Source organism: Morus notabilis, unplaced genomic scaffold, assembly GCF_000414095.1.
Source record: "Morus notabilis unplaced genomic scaffold, ASM41409v2 Scaffold452, whole genome shotgun sequence".
NCBI classification, from domain to species: domain Eukaryota; kingdom Viridiplantae; phylum Streptophyta; class Magnoliopsida; order Rosales; family Moraceae; genus Morus; species Morus notabilis.
In genome coordinates, this window is record NW_010362077.1 from 46,350 (window position 1) to 64,131 (window position 17,782).

The 17,782-nt window shown below is 33.2% G+C and overlaps 1 protein-coding gene and 1 long non-coding RNA gene across 3 annotated transcripts; one reads left to right on the plus strand and one right to left on the minus strand.

The window, feature by feature from the left end:
• Nucleotides 1-327: 327 nt before the first annotated feature.
• On the plus strand, nt 328-13,356 carry LOC21392504 (truncated transcription factor CAULIFLOWER A). Of its 2 annotated transcripts, XM_024167540.1 has the most exons (8): nt 328-426; nt 631-862; nt 8,833-8,905; nt 10,145-10,203; nt 10,279-10,369; nt 11,203-11,244; nt 12,816-12,857; nt 12,932-13,356. In XM_024167540.1, exons 1-8 carry the CDS (start codon nt 381-383, stop codon nt 13,019-13,021), a joined length of 675 nt encoding a protein of 224 aa, XP_024023308.1. In that variant the 5' UTR covers nt 328-380; the 3' UTR covers nt 13,022-13,356. The 2 variants fall into 2 exon arrangements, with proteins under 2 accessions (XP_024023308.1, XP_024023309.1); XM_024167541.1 differs by lacking the exon at nt 12,816-12,857.
• LOC21411945 lies at nt 11,257-13,012 on the minus strand. Its single transcript, XR_002902459.1, has 3 exons — nt 12,902-13,012; nt 11,990-12,045; nt 11,257-11,317 (listed from the first exon to the last, which is right to left on the minus strand). It is a non-coding gene; the product is annotated as an uncharacterized LOC21411945 (long non-coding RNA).
• Nucleotides 13,357-17,782: the final 4,426 nt, after the last annotated feature.

Genomic DNA, 17,782 nt, shown 5'->3' on the forward strand with positions numbered 1-17,782 from the left:
TATAACGAACCACAGACTATAATTCAAATCGTAACACGAATACATCAGTCAATTGTAATCTTAAAAGATGTTTAGTTCATGAATTAAAATCACAAGATTAAAGTTATTTTTTATTTATATGTATTTTTTATGAAAAAAATACTGTAATAAACTATGAACCATAATTTAAATGGAATCAACTTACCAAACGTTACGTTAGTCTATTGGAAGAGGGAGAGTCAGAAACACTCTTCAAACCTCGCACGTGCGAGGAGAGAGAGAGAGCATCACTAAAAAAGTAAAAAGCTCCCTCATTTTAATTCCACTCTTACCATCTCCACAGTCCGTCGCACCGCATTCTCGTAGAAAGGAAGGAAAGAAAAAATCGCCGTATCGGGAGAATGCGAATCAGACGATGCCACATGTCGAACCCCAAAAGCCCCGTCGGTAAGCTCTCCTGTCTCCGTAATCCCCCCTCAATCACCGACTTTCGCACTTTTTCAAGCTGGTTAATGGCGTCTTTTCGCTTCCAAATGTGATTATCACAAAATGTTATCACAAAATGCCCTTCCTTCTCTCGTCTAATTATTATAAATGACGACAAGGTTTTGTTCTTTTCTTCTCTTTTTTTCCTTTTTCTCTGCACGGCAGGCAAAGAAAATCAGGGAAAAGTTAGGGTTTGTGCGATTGGGAAATCCATGGGGAGGGGAAAAGTCTCGATGAAGCGAATCGAGGACAGGCACAACCGCCATGTCACATTCTCGAAGCGGAGAGTCGGTCTGATGAAGAAAGCCAACGAACTCTCCGTCCTCTGCGACGTCGAAATCGGTCTCATCGTCTTCTCCGGCAGCGGCAACCTCTACGAGTTCTCTAGCTCCCACAGGTACCAACTTATATATATATATATATGTATATTTGTTCTGTGAAAGCTACAACGTGTTTGATTCTTTTTTTTTTCCTTTTGTTTTTTGCTCAAGAACTGAAAGAACGTGTTTGATTCTTTCCTTCGCAGTATTGTGTTTTTTTTTTTCCCGTCTAGTTTGTCTGTATAAATCGATCATACTTTTTACTACCGATTTGGTTGTATTGGTTATTATTGATTATGTGGGTTGTGGAAACAGTAGAGCGACGTACATAGTTGCTTTCTTAAATCTTGGACATGATTGAACTTTTTTCTTTGTTTTTTGTATTTGTTTTTTTGTTTTTCTCTCTGTGTTATATATAAAATAGGGCACATATATTTTTATATATGCTGGTATGGATAAAAGGATGAACGTTAGCTTCGGTGATCAGAGTGTACGGAAGAGTGTTCTAACCCACAGCTACATTAATGCCAATGGCTTGTTTGACGTTTCCATTTTGATATGTTATTTCTAATTGTGCTTCAGTACTTGATGGTATCTCAAATGCTAATTGTAAAAGATCTTTTAAAGTCCGTTTGGTACCTAGATTCGTTTCCTGATTCGAATCATAGTTTGTGATTCACTATAGTATTTTTACTCACAAAAAATACACATAAATCAAAAATAATTTTAATCATATGATTTGAATTCATGAATTAAACGTCACCTAATTTCTAAAATAATTTAAAAATTTATAATTTATAATGATTTTATGAAAAAGAAAGCATATTAATCGATAACAATCAAATATTAAATTTGACATATGTTATATATTGTTGGTAGATTTGCTATCAAATATATATCATATGGAATATATAACACAAAAAAATAATATTACGGGTCCGTTTAATTCGTTGATTTGAGTTTAAAATTAGAGTTGAGAAATGATTTTATGTGAGAATTTTTTATTGTAATAAAAAAATTAGATATAACTGTTTGTGAGAGTTTTATATTGTAACAAAATTTGAATTATAAACTCGAATCAACGATATGAACGAGATTTACATCTTAAAGTGATTTTCTTACTAAAAGTTAAAATTTAAGGGATGTTTGGTTGGAGGATTTAAATCATAATTTGAATTATAGTTCATGGTTCGTTACAGTATTTTTTTTCATAAAAAATATATAAATTAAAAATAATTTTAATCACATAATTTTAATCTATGAATTAAACGTTTAGTATTAGCGCGCACTAATTTAGCATTGTATTATAAAACTTTTAGTATTTTGGTTTAGCATATATATTGGAGCAGTAATATTTGTGCCCGAAAGTGTTAATTCACATGTGTCAGAGTTTGATACGGTAAACACACAAATTTACTGAGTAAGTTTTGAGTTAGAACAAAAGTATATAACATTTTGCTATATAAATATCTTTCTATTGTGATTGTAAATATAATCTAATAATTAATCCACCTCCGACTACTTTTACTTTACTTAAAGTTCCCTACTTTAATTTTAAAGTTTAAAAAGAAAATAAAAAAATTTACTAGTTGCTATCAACCGAAAGACGGCGCCGAATCATTTCATAGCTGTATTATAGCTCTGTTGATTTGCTTTTTGTCTTCTTTTGGTTCTGAGGGATGACTTCATGTATCCTCGGAAGTGGTGCTTTCTTTTTTGTTCATTAGCTCATGCTCTGTCATTACATCACTTTTTTTGTTTGGCTTTTGGAGTAAATAGTTTTCGAATACTCGTTCGTTCAGTTATTAGAGTTGTTCGTTCAGTTATTAGAGTTTTTAATTTGAATTTATATGTGATTTTATATAAGAATTTTTTATTGTAATAAAAAAAGTTAAATGTAATTTTTTAGGAGAGTTTTTAACTGTAGTAAAATTAGAATTGAAAACTCGAATCGGTAAAATAAACGAGACTTAATAGTTTTGGTATAAGCTTTTTAAGTAGTGAGGCCTTATGACTTGTAGGAATTAATTTAGGTAACGAGAATAAGGATCCTAATTTCTAAACGATCGTAAGATCTATGATCTATAGGTTCGTATTTTTGTGAAAAACAAAAGAAAATTTAGAACTTTGAGATGCAAGTTTTTGATGGTAAACTTATAAAAAAAAAAAAAGAGAGACTAGACACTATGAGATGGAAGTTGCAACGGACAAATTGACTCACCGTATAAGGTCACGTATACGTATACAAATTCACTGAAAAGATATAATCAGTTAGAACTCTTGCAAGTGTCTGACAACGGCGATCCACGAAGAAAGTTGCAAATTCATCGTTATATATATATATATATATATATATATATATATATAGTGACGGCTAAGACTTAAAAAGTAGTATATAATTACGTATGAATTACCATCCCATGCATAGAAACTAGAAGAACATACGTAAAACATCAAGGTATTTAAGCACATTTTAATCCAGGTCTTTTACATCAACCGTATCATGCCTAGGTCTTTAGAAACAAAAGCCAACAGTTGAGGGATAAAAAGATCTCTTTGAAGATCAATGCAAAATTTCAGGCAATTCAAACGCAATCTCATTGTTATATTTTTGGTGGTGTACCGTTAGTTAAGCTTGACATTAATTCACTATAAGAAAGAAGGTTTTTAGCGACGACAATTAAACGGAATTGTCGTAGCTAATAAACAATTAGCGACGATAAATTGTCGTCATTGTAGATCTATCGTTGAAAATATGTTTGGCGATGACAAACTTGTGGTCCCTAAAAAATATGTACAGCGACGAACAAGTCGTCGCTATAAGTTGCAGGTTTCGTCGCGGAAAAGTTGTCAGCAACCTAATGAGAAGAATTCAAACCTCCTGCTAACCTAATGAGTGCCTATAGGACTCCTATCATCAATTATACATTCTTTCATACTAGGCTCATCGTAGAAGTAAAATTTCTTCTCAGCTTCGTATCGAGAATGAAATTTGAATTCATTGCTAGGGGCCTACTCACCTTATTACGAATCCTTTACGAAAGAGAGAAGTAAAGAAAATACATTCGTTCCATGCACAATTGATTTATCGATTTGTAATGAGTTTAATACACAGGCATATAATAATTTGGGTTGTGATACATGGTTGCTAATGATACATCAAATTCAGAAATTAGAAAAGAGGCCGTTTGGTCTAGTGGGGGGAGAAATTGCCCAGCATGTTCCTATCAAAGGCAAGAAATAGCGTTTACAAATTGAAACCATTTGATTTGATGGGAACATCATTGATAGTGAAGGGGAAATTGTGAATTTAAGTTAGTAATTGTTTTTAACAACCTCTACACTTCTTCGGTAGGCGTTTGAAAGGCATTGCTGAGGTTGATTGTAGCCCAATTTCATAGTTAGAAGCGATTGATTGGGAAAAGCCGTTTGATGAGGAAGAAGTAGGGAGGGTTGTTTTTGAATGTGATGAGATTATAGCTCCAGGGGAAGAAGGTTACTCAATGGCTTGTCTTTAGCTAGTTTGGGATGTTTTGAAAAATGAGATCATGAATTTCACTCAAAGAGATGTCAATGGATTAAACAATAGGACATACGCCCATTTACATAACGAGTTAAACTCTTGTAAGATTAGTGACTTTAGGCCAATTGGCCTCATCAATAGTTTGTACAAGATGATTTCTAAGGTTCTGGTCTCTAGGCTAGAGGATTTAATAGAAGAAACCATTTCGAAGGCAAAAGGGGCTTTTGTGGTCGATCGACAAATTTCAGATGTGGTGCTCATGGCTAATCAGGTAGTGGAAGATTATCAATGGGGTGGTAGGTCTGTATGGTTTAAAATTTATGTTGAGAAGACTCATATGATCATGTCGAATGGGATTTGTTGGATTCGGTATTGAAGAATAAAGTGTTTTAGAGTTAGATTAAGGAGGTGGATTAAGGGCTGTTTATCTTTGGTGTCATTCTCAATGATAATCAATGGTAGACCAAGGGAAAAGATTAGGGATTCTAGAGGTTTACGACTAGGAGATCCAATGTACTTTGGTGGGCAATGCTCTTGGATGCCCCGTGGATAAGGCTATGGATCAAGACTTGATGAAATGTCCGGAAGTAGAAAAAGTGTTAATTTGGGAATCAATTTAGAAGAAGTAGAGATGGAAAGGATGGCATGGCCAATCAATTATATAGGCTTTCCTCTTGTGGAAAATCCATTGATTTCGCCATTTTGGGAACCGGTGGTCATGAAATTGGCAAGAAGATTGATGCTTGGAAGAGGTCCTTTTCTTCGCGGGGAGGGGGGTTCACTCTTATTAAATCGGCAATCTTAGCTTGACCGAATAAATATTGTGAACTTTTAGGATCCAAAAAAAAGTAGATGCAGTCATTGAGGAGATGAGAGTTTTTCTATGGGATTATCATGTATTAATTAGATCTAGAATCTTCGGTCTCTAGGATTGTTACGATTTAAAACTTAGGATTATCATGTGATAAGATTTGCTTGGATTTTTTTCAGAATTGAATCTTCTTCCAAATCGGATTTGGTTTGGTATAGTTTGCTTAATTAAACTAGATTTGCTTCTGAATTAGGTTTGATTTCGTGTTTTAGAGTGCCGTGGTGCTTGTTTCAGAGCCGAGGCGCCCGTAACTTCTTCAAATTGATCCCTTTGAGTTTCCAAACTTGTTTTAACCTCCAAAACACCTAAAAACACAAAAACACAATAAAAACATAAAATACTCAAGAAGCGAGCGAGGAAACATGGGAAAATTGATCGGAAAACTATATCAAATGACGCACTTATCAGTGATCATTAGGCATCGGTCGAAATTGCCCATAACTTCGTTTAACATGATAGAACAAATCACGTGGAGATGGAAGGTATTTTATCAAAGAGAAATTTTATTCTAGTCTTGTTTTTACTCCCCGTTGATGCTCAAATCCGACCCAACACCACATGCAGCTATGCACGGTGATCCACCGGATCCTATTCACATTGAATTCACATCAAATGTCTAATCGGCTTGATCTGGTTGGGAGAGTGATCAGCGGGCATGCTATGTTTTATCATCAAATCAGGTAGCTGATGTCCTTGTCAAAAGTCTTCCTAGTGCGAATTTTCATCAACTCATTGAAAAGCTAGGAATGTTTAATATCCTAGAACCAGCTTCAGAGGGACTTGGAAGAATCCGTTTATAGTATTGTGTAAAATAAAATAGTGGAAATCAGATTTAAAGGTCAGAATATAGTGAGGAAATTCAGTACCTAAAGGGGTTTTTTATTGTTTGTGAATAGGATTAGTGGGGGAAAAGGTTGGGAGTAAAATATTGTTTACTTTTAGATAAAGATGTGATTAGGTTCTGCAGAACGGACACAATCACTAAGGGGACGTTTGTTTCTTATATTCGTCCCTGATTTTGAATCATGATTCATGATTCATGATTTTCTACAGTGTTTTCTCTTACAAAAAAATACACGTAAAACGAGAATAATTCTGAATACATAAACTAAATGTCCTCTAAGTTCAATTGATGGAGAAAAGATCGGTACGTGTAAAGGGCTTGTCTAGGCTATAAAGTTAAGTCTCACATGCATATGTCCTATATATTTAGATCACAAGACACATGGAATTTAGAAATCCTGGAGATAAAGCACACATGTCTTGCATATTCATGTGACGACTATTTGCTATATAATTATGTATGTAAATTTCAATGGTTTGTGCGCTTTGGTTAAGTTTGAAATGTAACCTTTTATCAAAAATACAAAACACACGTTAACAAAGCATTAATCTAGACTATAATTGATGTGAGATTGGTTGTTCCTCGGCCTTCATTCAGTTTGGGTTGGATTTATTGGTTCGTTTTAGAAAAATACACGTGATGAGTAGTATTATTAGGCTATAGCAATGTAAAATAGTGAATCTCCCTTGTCATTTAATTCTGCTATAGAGTTATAAAAATCTCATTTCCTTTCCTAGTAAGCATCATCACTTAAGAAAATCGCATTTTAGAATATTTATAAAATGCACAGAATCTAGAAAATATTACTTCATAATCATTCATAGATTCTATATTCAAATATTGAAGCTATAAAGTTCCATTTCATCTTTGTTTGAGATGGATGTGTACTTTTATTCTTGTTATGTTATCTTCCAAAATTAAGACTTAACAAGGATAGCTCTTTAAAGAAAAACAATATTGTACCAACTTATGGACAATAACAAGAATAAAGTATACCCATTAAGGGATTTAATATTGATAATTTCAAATGCATATTGTCATGCCAATGTTATGTAGTGTTGAAATGATATAGCGAGCCTGTTAGTTTTGTGTACTGCTTCAAACTTTCCGTACAAAACACAATAAAATATATGCTTGAACTTCAATTTCAAGTATCGTAAAAGACTAGTTTCCTTTTGAATACATGTTGAGATTCAACTTCAGTATATGTACAATTCTTAATATGAGATTTGGCACCAAACAAGACACGCACACATATATTATATCTTTTTGAATGAAACATAATGCGCGTGTGTGTGTGTATGCATATGTTTGAGTGTGTGAGTGCGTGCATGTTTACTTGTAATGAAATGTAATTGAAAAAGGAAAAAGTGCTGGAAGAGAGAGAAAATAAATAGGAAATTCTCTTTCCAGCATTTACTTACCTGGAAAATAGGAAATGAAATTCAAGATAACTTGGAATTTCTTTCTAGTGTTATCTAGCTTTAGGAATAAGAATGTTAATATAATTATTAGTGACTATGGAAACAGTGCTTTGGTTATTCCAATAAAAAAAAAAAAGAAACATTACATGGGATGAGTCAGGATTGGCTTCTGCTTTTTGTCATTCCCTACATTGGCCCTCACCAGATTTGCCTTCCAAATAAGCACACCAATAGATTGGAAAGGAAAATATTCCTCTTCATGACAAGCAAACATGATCTTTAACAATTGTTTTGGTATCATAGCTTCATACTCTAATTGATCTTCCATGACAAACATCTCTTTTTTCTCCCCTTCAATGATCTTAGGCCCTATGCCTCTTAACACTAGGCCGAGAACCTCCAAACCTAAGTTGTATGCCTCCCTCTCCCAAGGCAATGTAGCTCAAACCTGGAGGTGGTGGGCCTCCAATCCTTAGGCCGTGCGCTTCTAGCAGTTCTCTTTTGCCGTGCGCCTATTGCTTAATTAATTAACATGTGCTAGCTTAGAAATATCCATGCATGAAGAGATCACTGATAGTGTTATCCTACGTAATCAGTGATCCCACATCATTCTGGGTAGCTAGGTTGGACTCGTGGTGGAGTTATAACTTACCTGTAACTCCTTACCAGCGTAATGCTAGAAGGCTTCAAAAGCTTCGGGCTTCTTTTTTTTTTTTTTTTTTTTAAAGCCAAGACCTCTCAAGTTGATGAAATTTGAATAAGTTCATTCTCTATACTAGTTCATTTTTATTTTATTATCATCATGAAGAATTCTGTGGTGAATGGTGTGACGCATACAAATGATGCAATATTAATATCATCATTGACTCTAAGCAATAAAAATACTTGTTGCCCTATAAAAAGAAGTGTCCAAGTATGCTATACAGTAAACAACTTGCTGTAATGAGTTTATGGTCATTTTAGGGACATTGACAGTCAAGATTTGGGTAATTTGATTTGGAATTGCAGACATTTTCTTCACAAAGTATTATCCACAAGATCTAAAGCTGAGGCTAATATTTCCTGACTTCCTATTGTACATGAAAATACCACTGAAATTTGAAAAAAAAAAAAACAAAACCTCTGTTTTTTTAATTTTTTAATAATTAAGGAAAATCTAAAGTAGAAATGAAAAATTGCAAGAAAACCTAAGGAGATGAAAAGAGACGTGAGTTTTTTTTTTTCATGCAAAAACTCCTTGAACTGCTCTAGACTCTAGATGGCTTTTTGAGATTTTTATCATATCAAGTTGTACTACATTTTGAGTACTCATTTTCTTTTGCTGCTTGCAACAGAGAGTACATCTGTTTTTTGCGTATGCTTATAGTTTTCCTCTCCTGCTTCAGTTTAGGAAAAACAGTTGAGCGCTACAGGACATACAATGAAGAATTTGCTGTCAAGACTGCTGATAAACCAAAGGTTGACCCCGCATTCAACTCCATACATATTGAATTGAACAATAGGAACACCCATGGTGCCTACCACCATATCCTAATAAAAAGTGAATCCTTTTATATATATATATATATACACACACACACACACACACACACACACACACACACACACACACACACACACACACACGGAGCCACAGATGAGTCTCATTTTTCGGAGCCACAGACGAGTCTCATTTTTTATTTGTGGCCTTTTTTTCAGTGAAATGCATGTCATCCTACAAAATATTGTAATGTTCCTACAGAGCATAAGTCATGATTTTCTATGTTTCCAAAAACAACAATCTATATCTTGGGCTTCATAATGCAGGTGTCAAATTTGGAACTGATTTAGTGTAGGAATTCCTCTTGAGAAAATTGCAAAAACTGGCCCTTAGACACATCATTCTGGAGTTCTACCCTTTTGCTCTCTTTTCCTTGTTCCCTTTTCCTTTAAAGTGTTCCGTTTCTCTTCAAAAAAGAAAAAAAAAAAAAAAAGAAAGTGAAACATGCACTGAAAAAAGTTGGAGCAAAACACTTTCTTCAAATAATAGTGATAACAATGATTAAAAAACATAGAACATATTTCATCCCTTTGCTGAGTAAACCGATTTAACTAATTAGAAGCTTCAATTCAACCCATTTTGTTTTCCGTTCCTTTTTGTATTCTACCCATTTTAAGATAAAATATGTTGAGAACCTAGGAATTCCTTGGAGCAGCAACACAGTAGAAATTACACAAGAATAGAGAGTAGAACTGAAGAGTTGTAGCTTAATTGACTCAAACAATGAAACTGATACAATTAGCAGCATTCAAGAGGCTGCAACTCTCCCAAATCTTGGTTTCCCGAGCCCCAAAACTCTCCCCCGTCCATTAGTTGCTCCCCTCTTAGTTATAAAATTGGTATTTGTCCAACAAATTCTCTGACTACTAACAAACCTCTAAGCACTTGTAGCTATACTAACTAACCGACTCAGGGTCCTTAACAAAATACACTTCATAAGCACTCACCTCAGGGAAAAATATTTTTGTTGTTGTTTTGTTTTTTTTTTATTATTATTTTTATTATTATTATAATTCATTTTGTTCATGTTCTCCACAGAGCTCTAAGTGTGTGAAACAAATACAATAATAGCAATGAAATAGAATACCGTTTTTTACTTATTTATTTTTCTCTCTGTTTTTTTTTTTTTTTTTTTTTTTTTGGGTCTAATCATGCAGAAGAGTCTTACAGACAGTATTAGTGGATTCCGGAGTGCTGAACTGCTTGAAGCGATGAGGTACTTACTTTCAGGTCCATGTCCAGATGTTTTGACAACAATGATAATCCTGATAAGTTGTATTTGCATATACAGTAACCTCAATGTTGAACAGCTAACTACAAAGGAGCTCACAAATATTGAAGGAAATCTGGGAGCCTTATTAAGAGAAACAAGACTAAGAAAGGTCAGATTGTTTACTTTGTTAAGAGAAACAAGACTAAGAAAGGTCAAATTATTTAAAAACTAGATCTAAATCTTAGCTTTTCTTTTTTCTCAGTTATATGAAAGGCTTGTGGGTCAATCGTTTGGAGAATTGGAGATAAATAGTTTCAAGCGAATGGGCAAAGTTAAAAGAGTCTCATTATAAATTTTGTAGTAATTGTTGAAGAGAATAAAATTATACATGAAATTATATATAAATCAAAACTCAGAAACCGGAACTTAGGTCACCTAATGGTATAGAGAATACGAGGCACACAATAGCTTTTGATTGGAAAAAGAACCTAGCAAGAAGGGTAGAAAATGTAAGGTATAATTCCTTTTATATCCTTTAGTCTCACAATAGGTGGAAATTTGCAAGGACATTTTGTAGTTTTCCTTTTGGTCAGGATTTGGAACTAGGACGAATTCTTTAGGGAAGCTAGTTGCTTTAGCATTGTTGTGACCGGAAAGTGTGGCTAGAGAGAAATCATCGAACTTTTGAGGATCATAGAGAAGAATGTGCAGTCTTGTGGGATAGAATTGAAGTATGGATAGCGTTTTTGGATTCGTAGTGTGAAGGATTTTAGTAGCTTACTTTTCTCTTATCTTTTGAGAGTTTGGGATTCTTTTCCAGAGTTTTTTCTTTTGTTTTATCGCCCGGGAAATCTCTTCCCTTTTCCATTTAATCTCTCATACATAATTTTTGATTATTAATATGAGATCTCAGTTTCTTTTAGTCTCACAAGAACACATATGGTTCTCCTAGCTTGCTTAAGATACAATTCACATAGACAATCATTGTTTATTACGCTGCAGACACAGCTAATGATGGAAACTTTATCAGCACTTGCTGAGAAGGTACGTCTTTAATTTCCAACTTCACTTGAGTCCTTCGCAACATCTTGCTTGTGTTGTTTGCAATGTTCATTATCTGAATAAGGGCAAAGGAAGAAACTTTTGACGTTGAGATTTTACTTTTTTGCAATTTTCTTTGCAATGTATGTATGTATGTATGTATATATATATATATATATATATATATATCTCATTGTATTGTGCATAGCCTATCTGGGTGGTATTGCCTATACTCTTGGGTTGTGTATGTGAGAGAGAAATACTGTAGCAAAAAGGCTAAATTTTAATTTATATGAGAGAAAATACTGTAGCAATATGACTTGAGTTGTGCAAATGAACACTCCATATTTTCTCCTTAACTCCTGTTAATTGTGTGGAATACTTGGCTAAAGATCAAGTCAGTTTGCCATCTAAGAATTTCTAGAAATTTGGGCTGATTTTAGATGCTTAGCGGGTGTCAACCTAATTATGATGCACTAAGGGGTTGTTTGTAAGCTATACTCAAATCCAAATCATGATTTTCCTACAGTGTTTTTTATCTCACAAAGAGTTTAAATTCCAAAATTTCCTCTCTCATAAAGTTTCTACCAATGAACCCAAATCATAATTTGAGTATACCTTTTAAGCGGGCCTTAAGTATCCTAATCTAGCTCTTTTTCTCTTCATTTACTTAAAAAAAAAAAGAAAAAAGAAAAAAAATCCTAGAAATTCATAGTCTCGTAATATAAGTCATTTAAGTGTTACTTACTCTGATTGCTTGACAAAGTGCTTTACTTTGTAGATGCTTGTATCGTTTTCCAAAATCTAAAAATTCACAGAAACGTTTATTTATTAGGTAACATTGTCAGTGCTATCATAGGTCTATATGTTTGATCCTGATTCCTGTGGTACTGTATTCACGACCATAATCACAAATATCGCTACATGATAATAAGAACCAAGAAAAGATTAGGGTTAATCTGGTTTTTTAAGATTTACTCTTAATTTCACTTTAAAACGTCCTACAGTTGGACTCTTAAGGCTTTGTTCTGTTACAATTTCGGTCCTTTACGTTAACTAGGTATTAAGTACTTAACCGAATCTGAGTAAATTAAGGACTAAAATTAGAAGCAATAAAATTTAAAGACTATATGAAACTTAAGTTTTGTTTTTTTTATTGCTTAAGTCCTTAAACTCTGGATGTTTCTAATTTCTACAGATTTTATCAAACATTTAACACTTAACTAATAAAAAGACCAAAACAAAAATAAAGTAAAATTTTAGAGATTAACTGAGATATTTTAAAAGTTAGAAAACTAAAGTATGATAGATGATAAACTTGATGAGCCATTTATGAGATTAATTCAAACGATTACAACAACGATAAATAGATAAACAAATTACTATATACATAACCTAAACACCAAAAAAAAAAAAAAAAAAAAAAAAAAAGAGCAAAAACAAAAAGAAAACAGAATTTTGACAAAAAAAAAAAAAAAAAAAAAAAAAAAAGGAGCTAAAAGCAAAAGTAGACATGACTTTGATCACTCGTTTGATGAGTATTAACTTTCTCATATCATTTGAAATGGGCTCAGGAAAAAGAACTTAGAGATGAGAAGCATTTCCTTGAAAAACAGGTAAAGAAAAAATAAACAAAAAAGGAAAAGATGAAGAAACGAACCTGAACGTGACAAGTTTTTGTTTTGTTCAGATTGGGGAAACGATCGGTGGCCAAGGTGGTAGTGGTCTGAACCGCCAAAACGACCAGCGCAGAGGGCAAGAGCTGCAGCTGATAAGCTAAACGACAAAGGAGGCGACGCCGTGCACCGACTCCTGCTGCGACTTTTCTGAGTATACTAAGTAGTGTGTTGTTATTCTAGGAACTGACAATTGTCATTTCCTACTTCACTCAATTAAGCACACGTCAAGTGTGTATATACTTTGGAATTCCAATAGACGTATATATATAGACTAAGTCTGCTACGTAAAGCATTAAAGGTGAATTTGTTTAATGAATTAGGCACACGTGTTCACCATTTGTTGAATAAGAGAGGTACTGCTTTCTTGTGTTTCTTACACCGCAGATGATTTTCAGCAAGGTATCGGGTGCGATATTTGTATAATATTCAGTACGTAGAGGGGTAATAAAGTAATAAATTATCTTTATAATTTTGGGTCCGTGTATGAATACCAAAGAAAATACGTTACTCCAGCGACTATATATTTACTTTTTAAGACATGTATCATTTTCTGAAAATAAGTGAACAAATGAAGTATCCGTGTGTACATTGCTAGAAATGTACTTGTGCTCACAAGGAAATCTATTATCGTTTGGTTGTATTTTCATAGTGAATAAAAGTTGTAACGTAATTTTCAAATGCACGTCATATAAACATCAGATTTAGGTAGTATTTGTTATTTTCAATAAACATTAGAAGGGAGCACAAGACAAGCAGATGGTTGAGAATCACTAGAGGAAGAATATAGCACATTATAAATTGTTTATGACAGCATGTAGCGATTAATTTTAGAAACTCTATACAATGCAGACAACGCAACAAGTCCAAATAACGTAACTACTTGAAAAACGAGATACACAATAAAGTTTCGTGTGTCATTGACCATGCCAAACGTTGCCAATCTGCATAGTGATGGTGGATCCGCCGCGGACGCCGATGTCTAAGTCTGTGTTATTCAAGATCTTGTGAGGGAGCCTTAGGTCATGTTCATTTCACCAATTCGAGTTTTATTATAGTAAAAGGTCTCGTTCATTTCACCGATTTGAGTTTTCAGTTCTAGGTTTCTACAGTTAAAAGCTCTCAAAAAATGTCACATCTAACTTTTTCTGCTACAGTTAAAAGCTCTTAAAAAATGCCACATCAACTCAAATTGAAAACTCGAATCTGCGAAGCGAACGAGGCCAAAAGCTCTCAGAAACAGTCAAATCTAACTTTTTTACTACAGTAAAAAGCTCTTATATAAAATCACATCTCAACTCGAATCAGCGAATTAAACGAGCTCTTAGTCTCGAGTATTTAGAAGTTAGTACAATTGTTTAGTAACCAGTATATTAGTAACTATACAATTGTTTAGTAACTAGTATATTTGTAACTTATTATTGGTGTAATAAGCATATCTGGAAATGTGATAGGGAGTAATAATAATCCTGCAGTTAAGGCATTATAGCCCATGTAATTAATTAATAAAGACCCTGTTCATTTCACCAATTCGAGTTTTGTTATAGTATAAAGTTATCAGAAACAGTCACATCTAACTTTTTTGTTACAGTAAAAAACTCACATAAAGTCACATCTTAACTCAAATTAAAAATTCAAATCAGCGAACTAAACGGACCAAAAACTTATCAAAATTGCTAAGTTGCACTTAGTTAGCCATGTGGTTCTCACTTCTCACTTCTCACCTCAAAGTCTCGAGCTTTGTGCTAGATTTGGGTTAGTTAATTAATAATTAAAGTGCTTAATCCATTGAGTTTGATGTGGTAGGCGGAATTTAGCATGGAAACTTTTATAATATGCTTTGTTTATGTATTCTTTTTATACAAGTAATAATGATCAGCAAATGGGATATTGCGTAATGTATTCTTGGCACCATACTAAGTACTGCATTGGCTTAGCAGGCTGTACTAGTACTGCTTCTAATGCTTATAGTTCCGAAAGGGACTTGTGCCTTTTTTTTTTATGGTGATGACCTTCTCGTGAGATTTAGAGCATTTTCTTTTGCAGTATTTTATGAGTTTGGAACCTTTTCAGCCACTTTTAATATCACTATATATTTTTTTATTGGGATATTAAACTTTTTTTTTTTTGGTTTCTTTTTCTAATGAGAAGATGTAGTGAACTTTGTCAAAAACAAAACTGAAAATAATATGTTTGCCTTACTCTACACTTTTTCTTTCTTTAATTGCTTTCATTAATTATTATTGAGGAAACACATCATGTTTACGGTTGTTAATTCACCAATGTCAATTACAAATGGGTTCCCATTTCTTTAATTAGAGATTCAATTGATGAAAGAAAAAGATCACAATCGTATTGGATATATATACAATGAATAAAATCATTTGCTATCATTTATATTCCATAATAAGTATTTTTTGGGCTTTTCATGATGACTATTTGATCACAAATAGGATCTATCATTAACATGCAGCAATAACAGGGGCCAAATATTTTCCCTATAATCTCTTTCTCCTTTTTTCTTTCTTTTAATCTTATTAAAGAGATGATTCTTAGAATAATTTAATGATGTCAAAAAAAAATCTATTATCTTCAAAATTTTTTTTTTTTTTTTTTTGACTGAGGGCGGTCAATCCAAATGGTAATGCGATATGCGTATGGCCCCCTCACTAGATAACCTCTTGAATACTGCATTTATATCCATTAATTATCTAATTTTCTAAATCTTATTAATATTAAAGATTATTACAATCCTTCTTATAAATAAAGAAGAAAAAGAGGATAAAAAAGAGGAGGAGAGCGATCAAAATATGCTTTTCAATAATCAATATCTACACATAATGACAGTTTTGCTCTAGTTTTGATATCAAAGTCAATCTTATTGACATCAAAACCATCTCCAATCGTCATTAAACGCACCATACCAATCCTAATCTCAAAATCTTCATAATTTAATTTTTGAACACACAACTTAATATATTGAAAACAACTCACACACCGACTAAACATCAATTAAACTAACCTTAATTGGCATATTTTATAATTTAGTTAACAATACTACAACGACAACAACCACTTAAAAAAAATCACGAGATTTTCATCTTAAAATATCCCGATATAATAGGCAGACTAAAGAGAATAACACAACCATAATCCGGTAAATCAAAAAAAAAAAAAAAAAAAAAAAAAGGGGGGACCAAAAAAAACAGTGGGGACCAGTCGCCTGGTTAGTCCAAAGACAAAGATATTAACACAGTAAATGCACAAGATCTCAGTGTTTCCCTTCAACTTCGGACTCTTTATCATCTTTTTATTTTTGCTGTTTTTTTTAATTGTTATTTGTTTTTAATTTTTGGGTTTGTTAAAGACGAAACGCTTTACAGAGAAACAAAGAGAGCAAAAAAAAAAAAAAAAAAAACAGAAAAAAAAGTACCAATAGAAACAAAACCCAAACCGCCACCTTCATTGTATATATATGCAAAACCTGCTTTTATATTCCTCAGTTTATATTACTACTCTCTCTCTCTCTCTCACCGACCACTTTCTGTTTATAATTTCTTACAAACAACCCAGCTTTTGTTGTTGCTCAGAGCTCTTCTTCTTCTTCTTCTTCCAACCGTCACAACCAAAAGGGAAAAAAAAAAAAAAACTGTTTTTTCTTGTTGTTGTTGTGGTTTTTTGTTGCGAGAAAACGCTATCTTTGCAGTTTGGAGAGTGAGCTTCTTTCCTTTTTTGATCAAAGTGGTGTGTCGTCAAGAGTGATTTTTTTTTGGGATAATTGTCGTTTGAGTTTGAAGAAGAGTTGGTTTTGGTGAAATGGGTGAAGCGGAGATTAACGCTTCTGTGATTAAGAGGACGCTCAAGAGTCTTTGTGTTAGTAATTTTCTGGCGCTTTGATGACAGAATCCCATGTAAGTTCTCTCTCTCTCTCTCTCTCTCTCTCTCTCTCTCTCTCTTCATGTTTACATCACAGCTTTCTCTTTGTTCTACTTTCTTTGTTGATTAATTGTCTTTTAACTTGAAATTTTCAACTTTCCTTTGGAAGCAAATATACATATTTCTTAAGAAAATCCAAACTAAAACGAGTGAATGAAATGCTTTAATGGCCAAAAAGAATGAAAAAAGAATATATTTTTTTTTTTCAAGCATTCTCTTCTCTTTTACTTCCCTAAGCATGGTCAGAAAACCCTCAACTTATATGTATTCCAGTCACAAAAAACAAACAAATTGCCTATTTTTTTCTACTTTTTGTTTTTTACTCTATAAGATCAAGCTTTGTAAAAACAATTAAGCTTTGTAAATATGTTTGTTGCTTTAGCTAAGTGTGAAATATGGCATTTGGAATGCTCTTAGGTTGTTGACTGTGGAAGATGCCTACTATGAAGACCAAGTTGGGGCAGTGCATGACAATATGCTTCTCATGGTCCACTTGCTTGGAGAAGGGTATGCTCCATTTTAGTCATTCACTTAAAAAATCTTTTTTTTTTTTTTTTTTTTTGCATTAATCATAATTTTTGTTTGAGAAAAGTTTTTTTTTAATCACAATTTGCCAATAAGATTATCAAAACTGAATGTTCGAAATCGAATGCATTGGCAGAAAATGATGAAGGGCTAATGATGTTCTTGTTGTAAATGTGTAATGTAGAACAATTGGCCAAGCTGCTTTAAGTGGGAAGTACCGATGGAATCTTGAGGATGATCAAAGTGGGGAATGGAATTCCGTTAGATCTAGTGAAATTAGAGACATTTCAGGTATTTTTCCACGTTTTCCAGTTTACCAACTTTTGTGTTGAAATCTCATTTGTTGAGTTTCTTAAATACTAATTCTGTTTATTTTTCTGGAAATTTCCTTTCGCTCCTTTCAG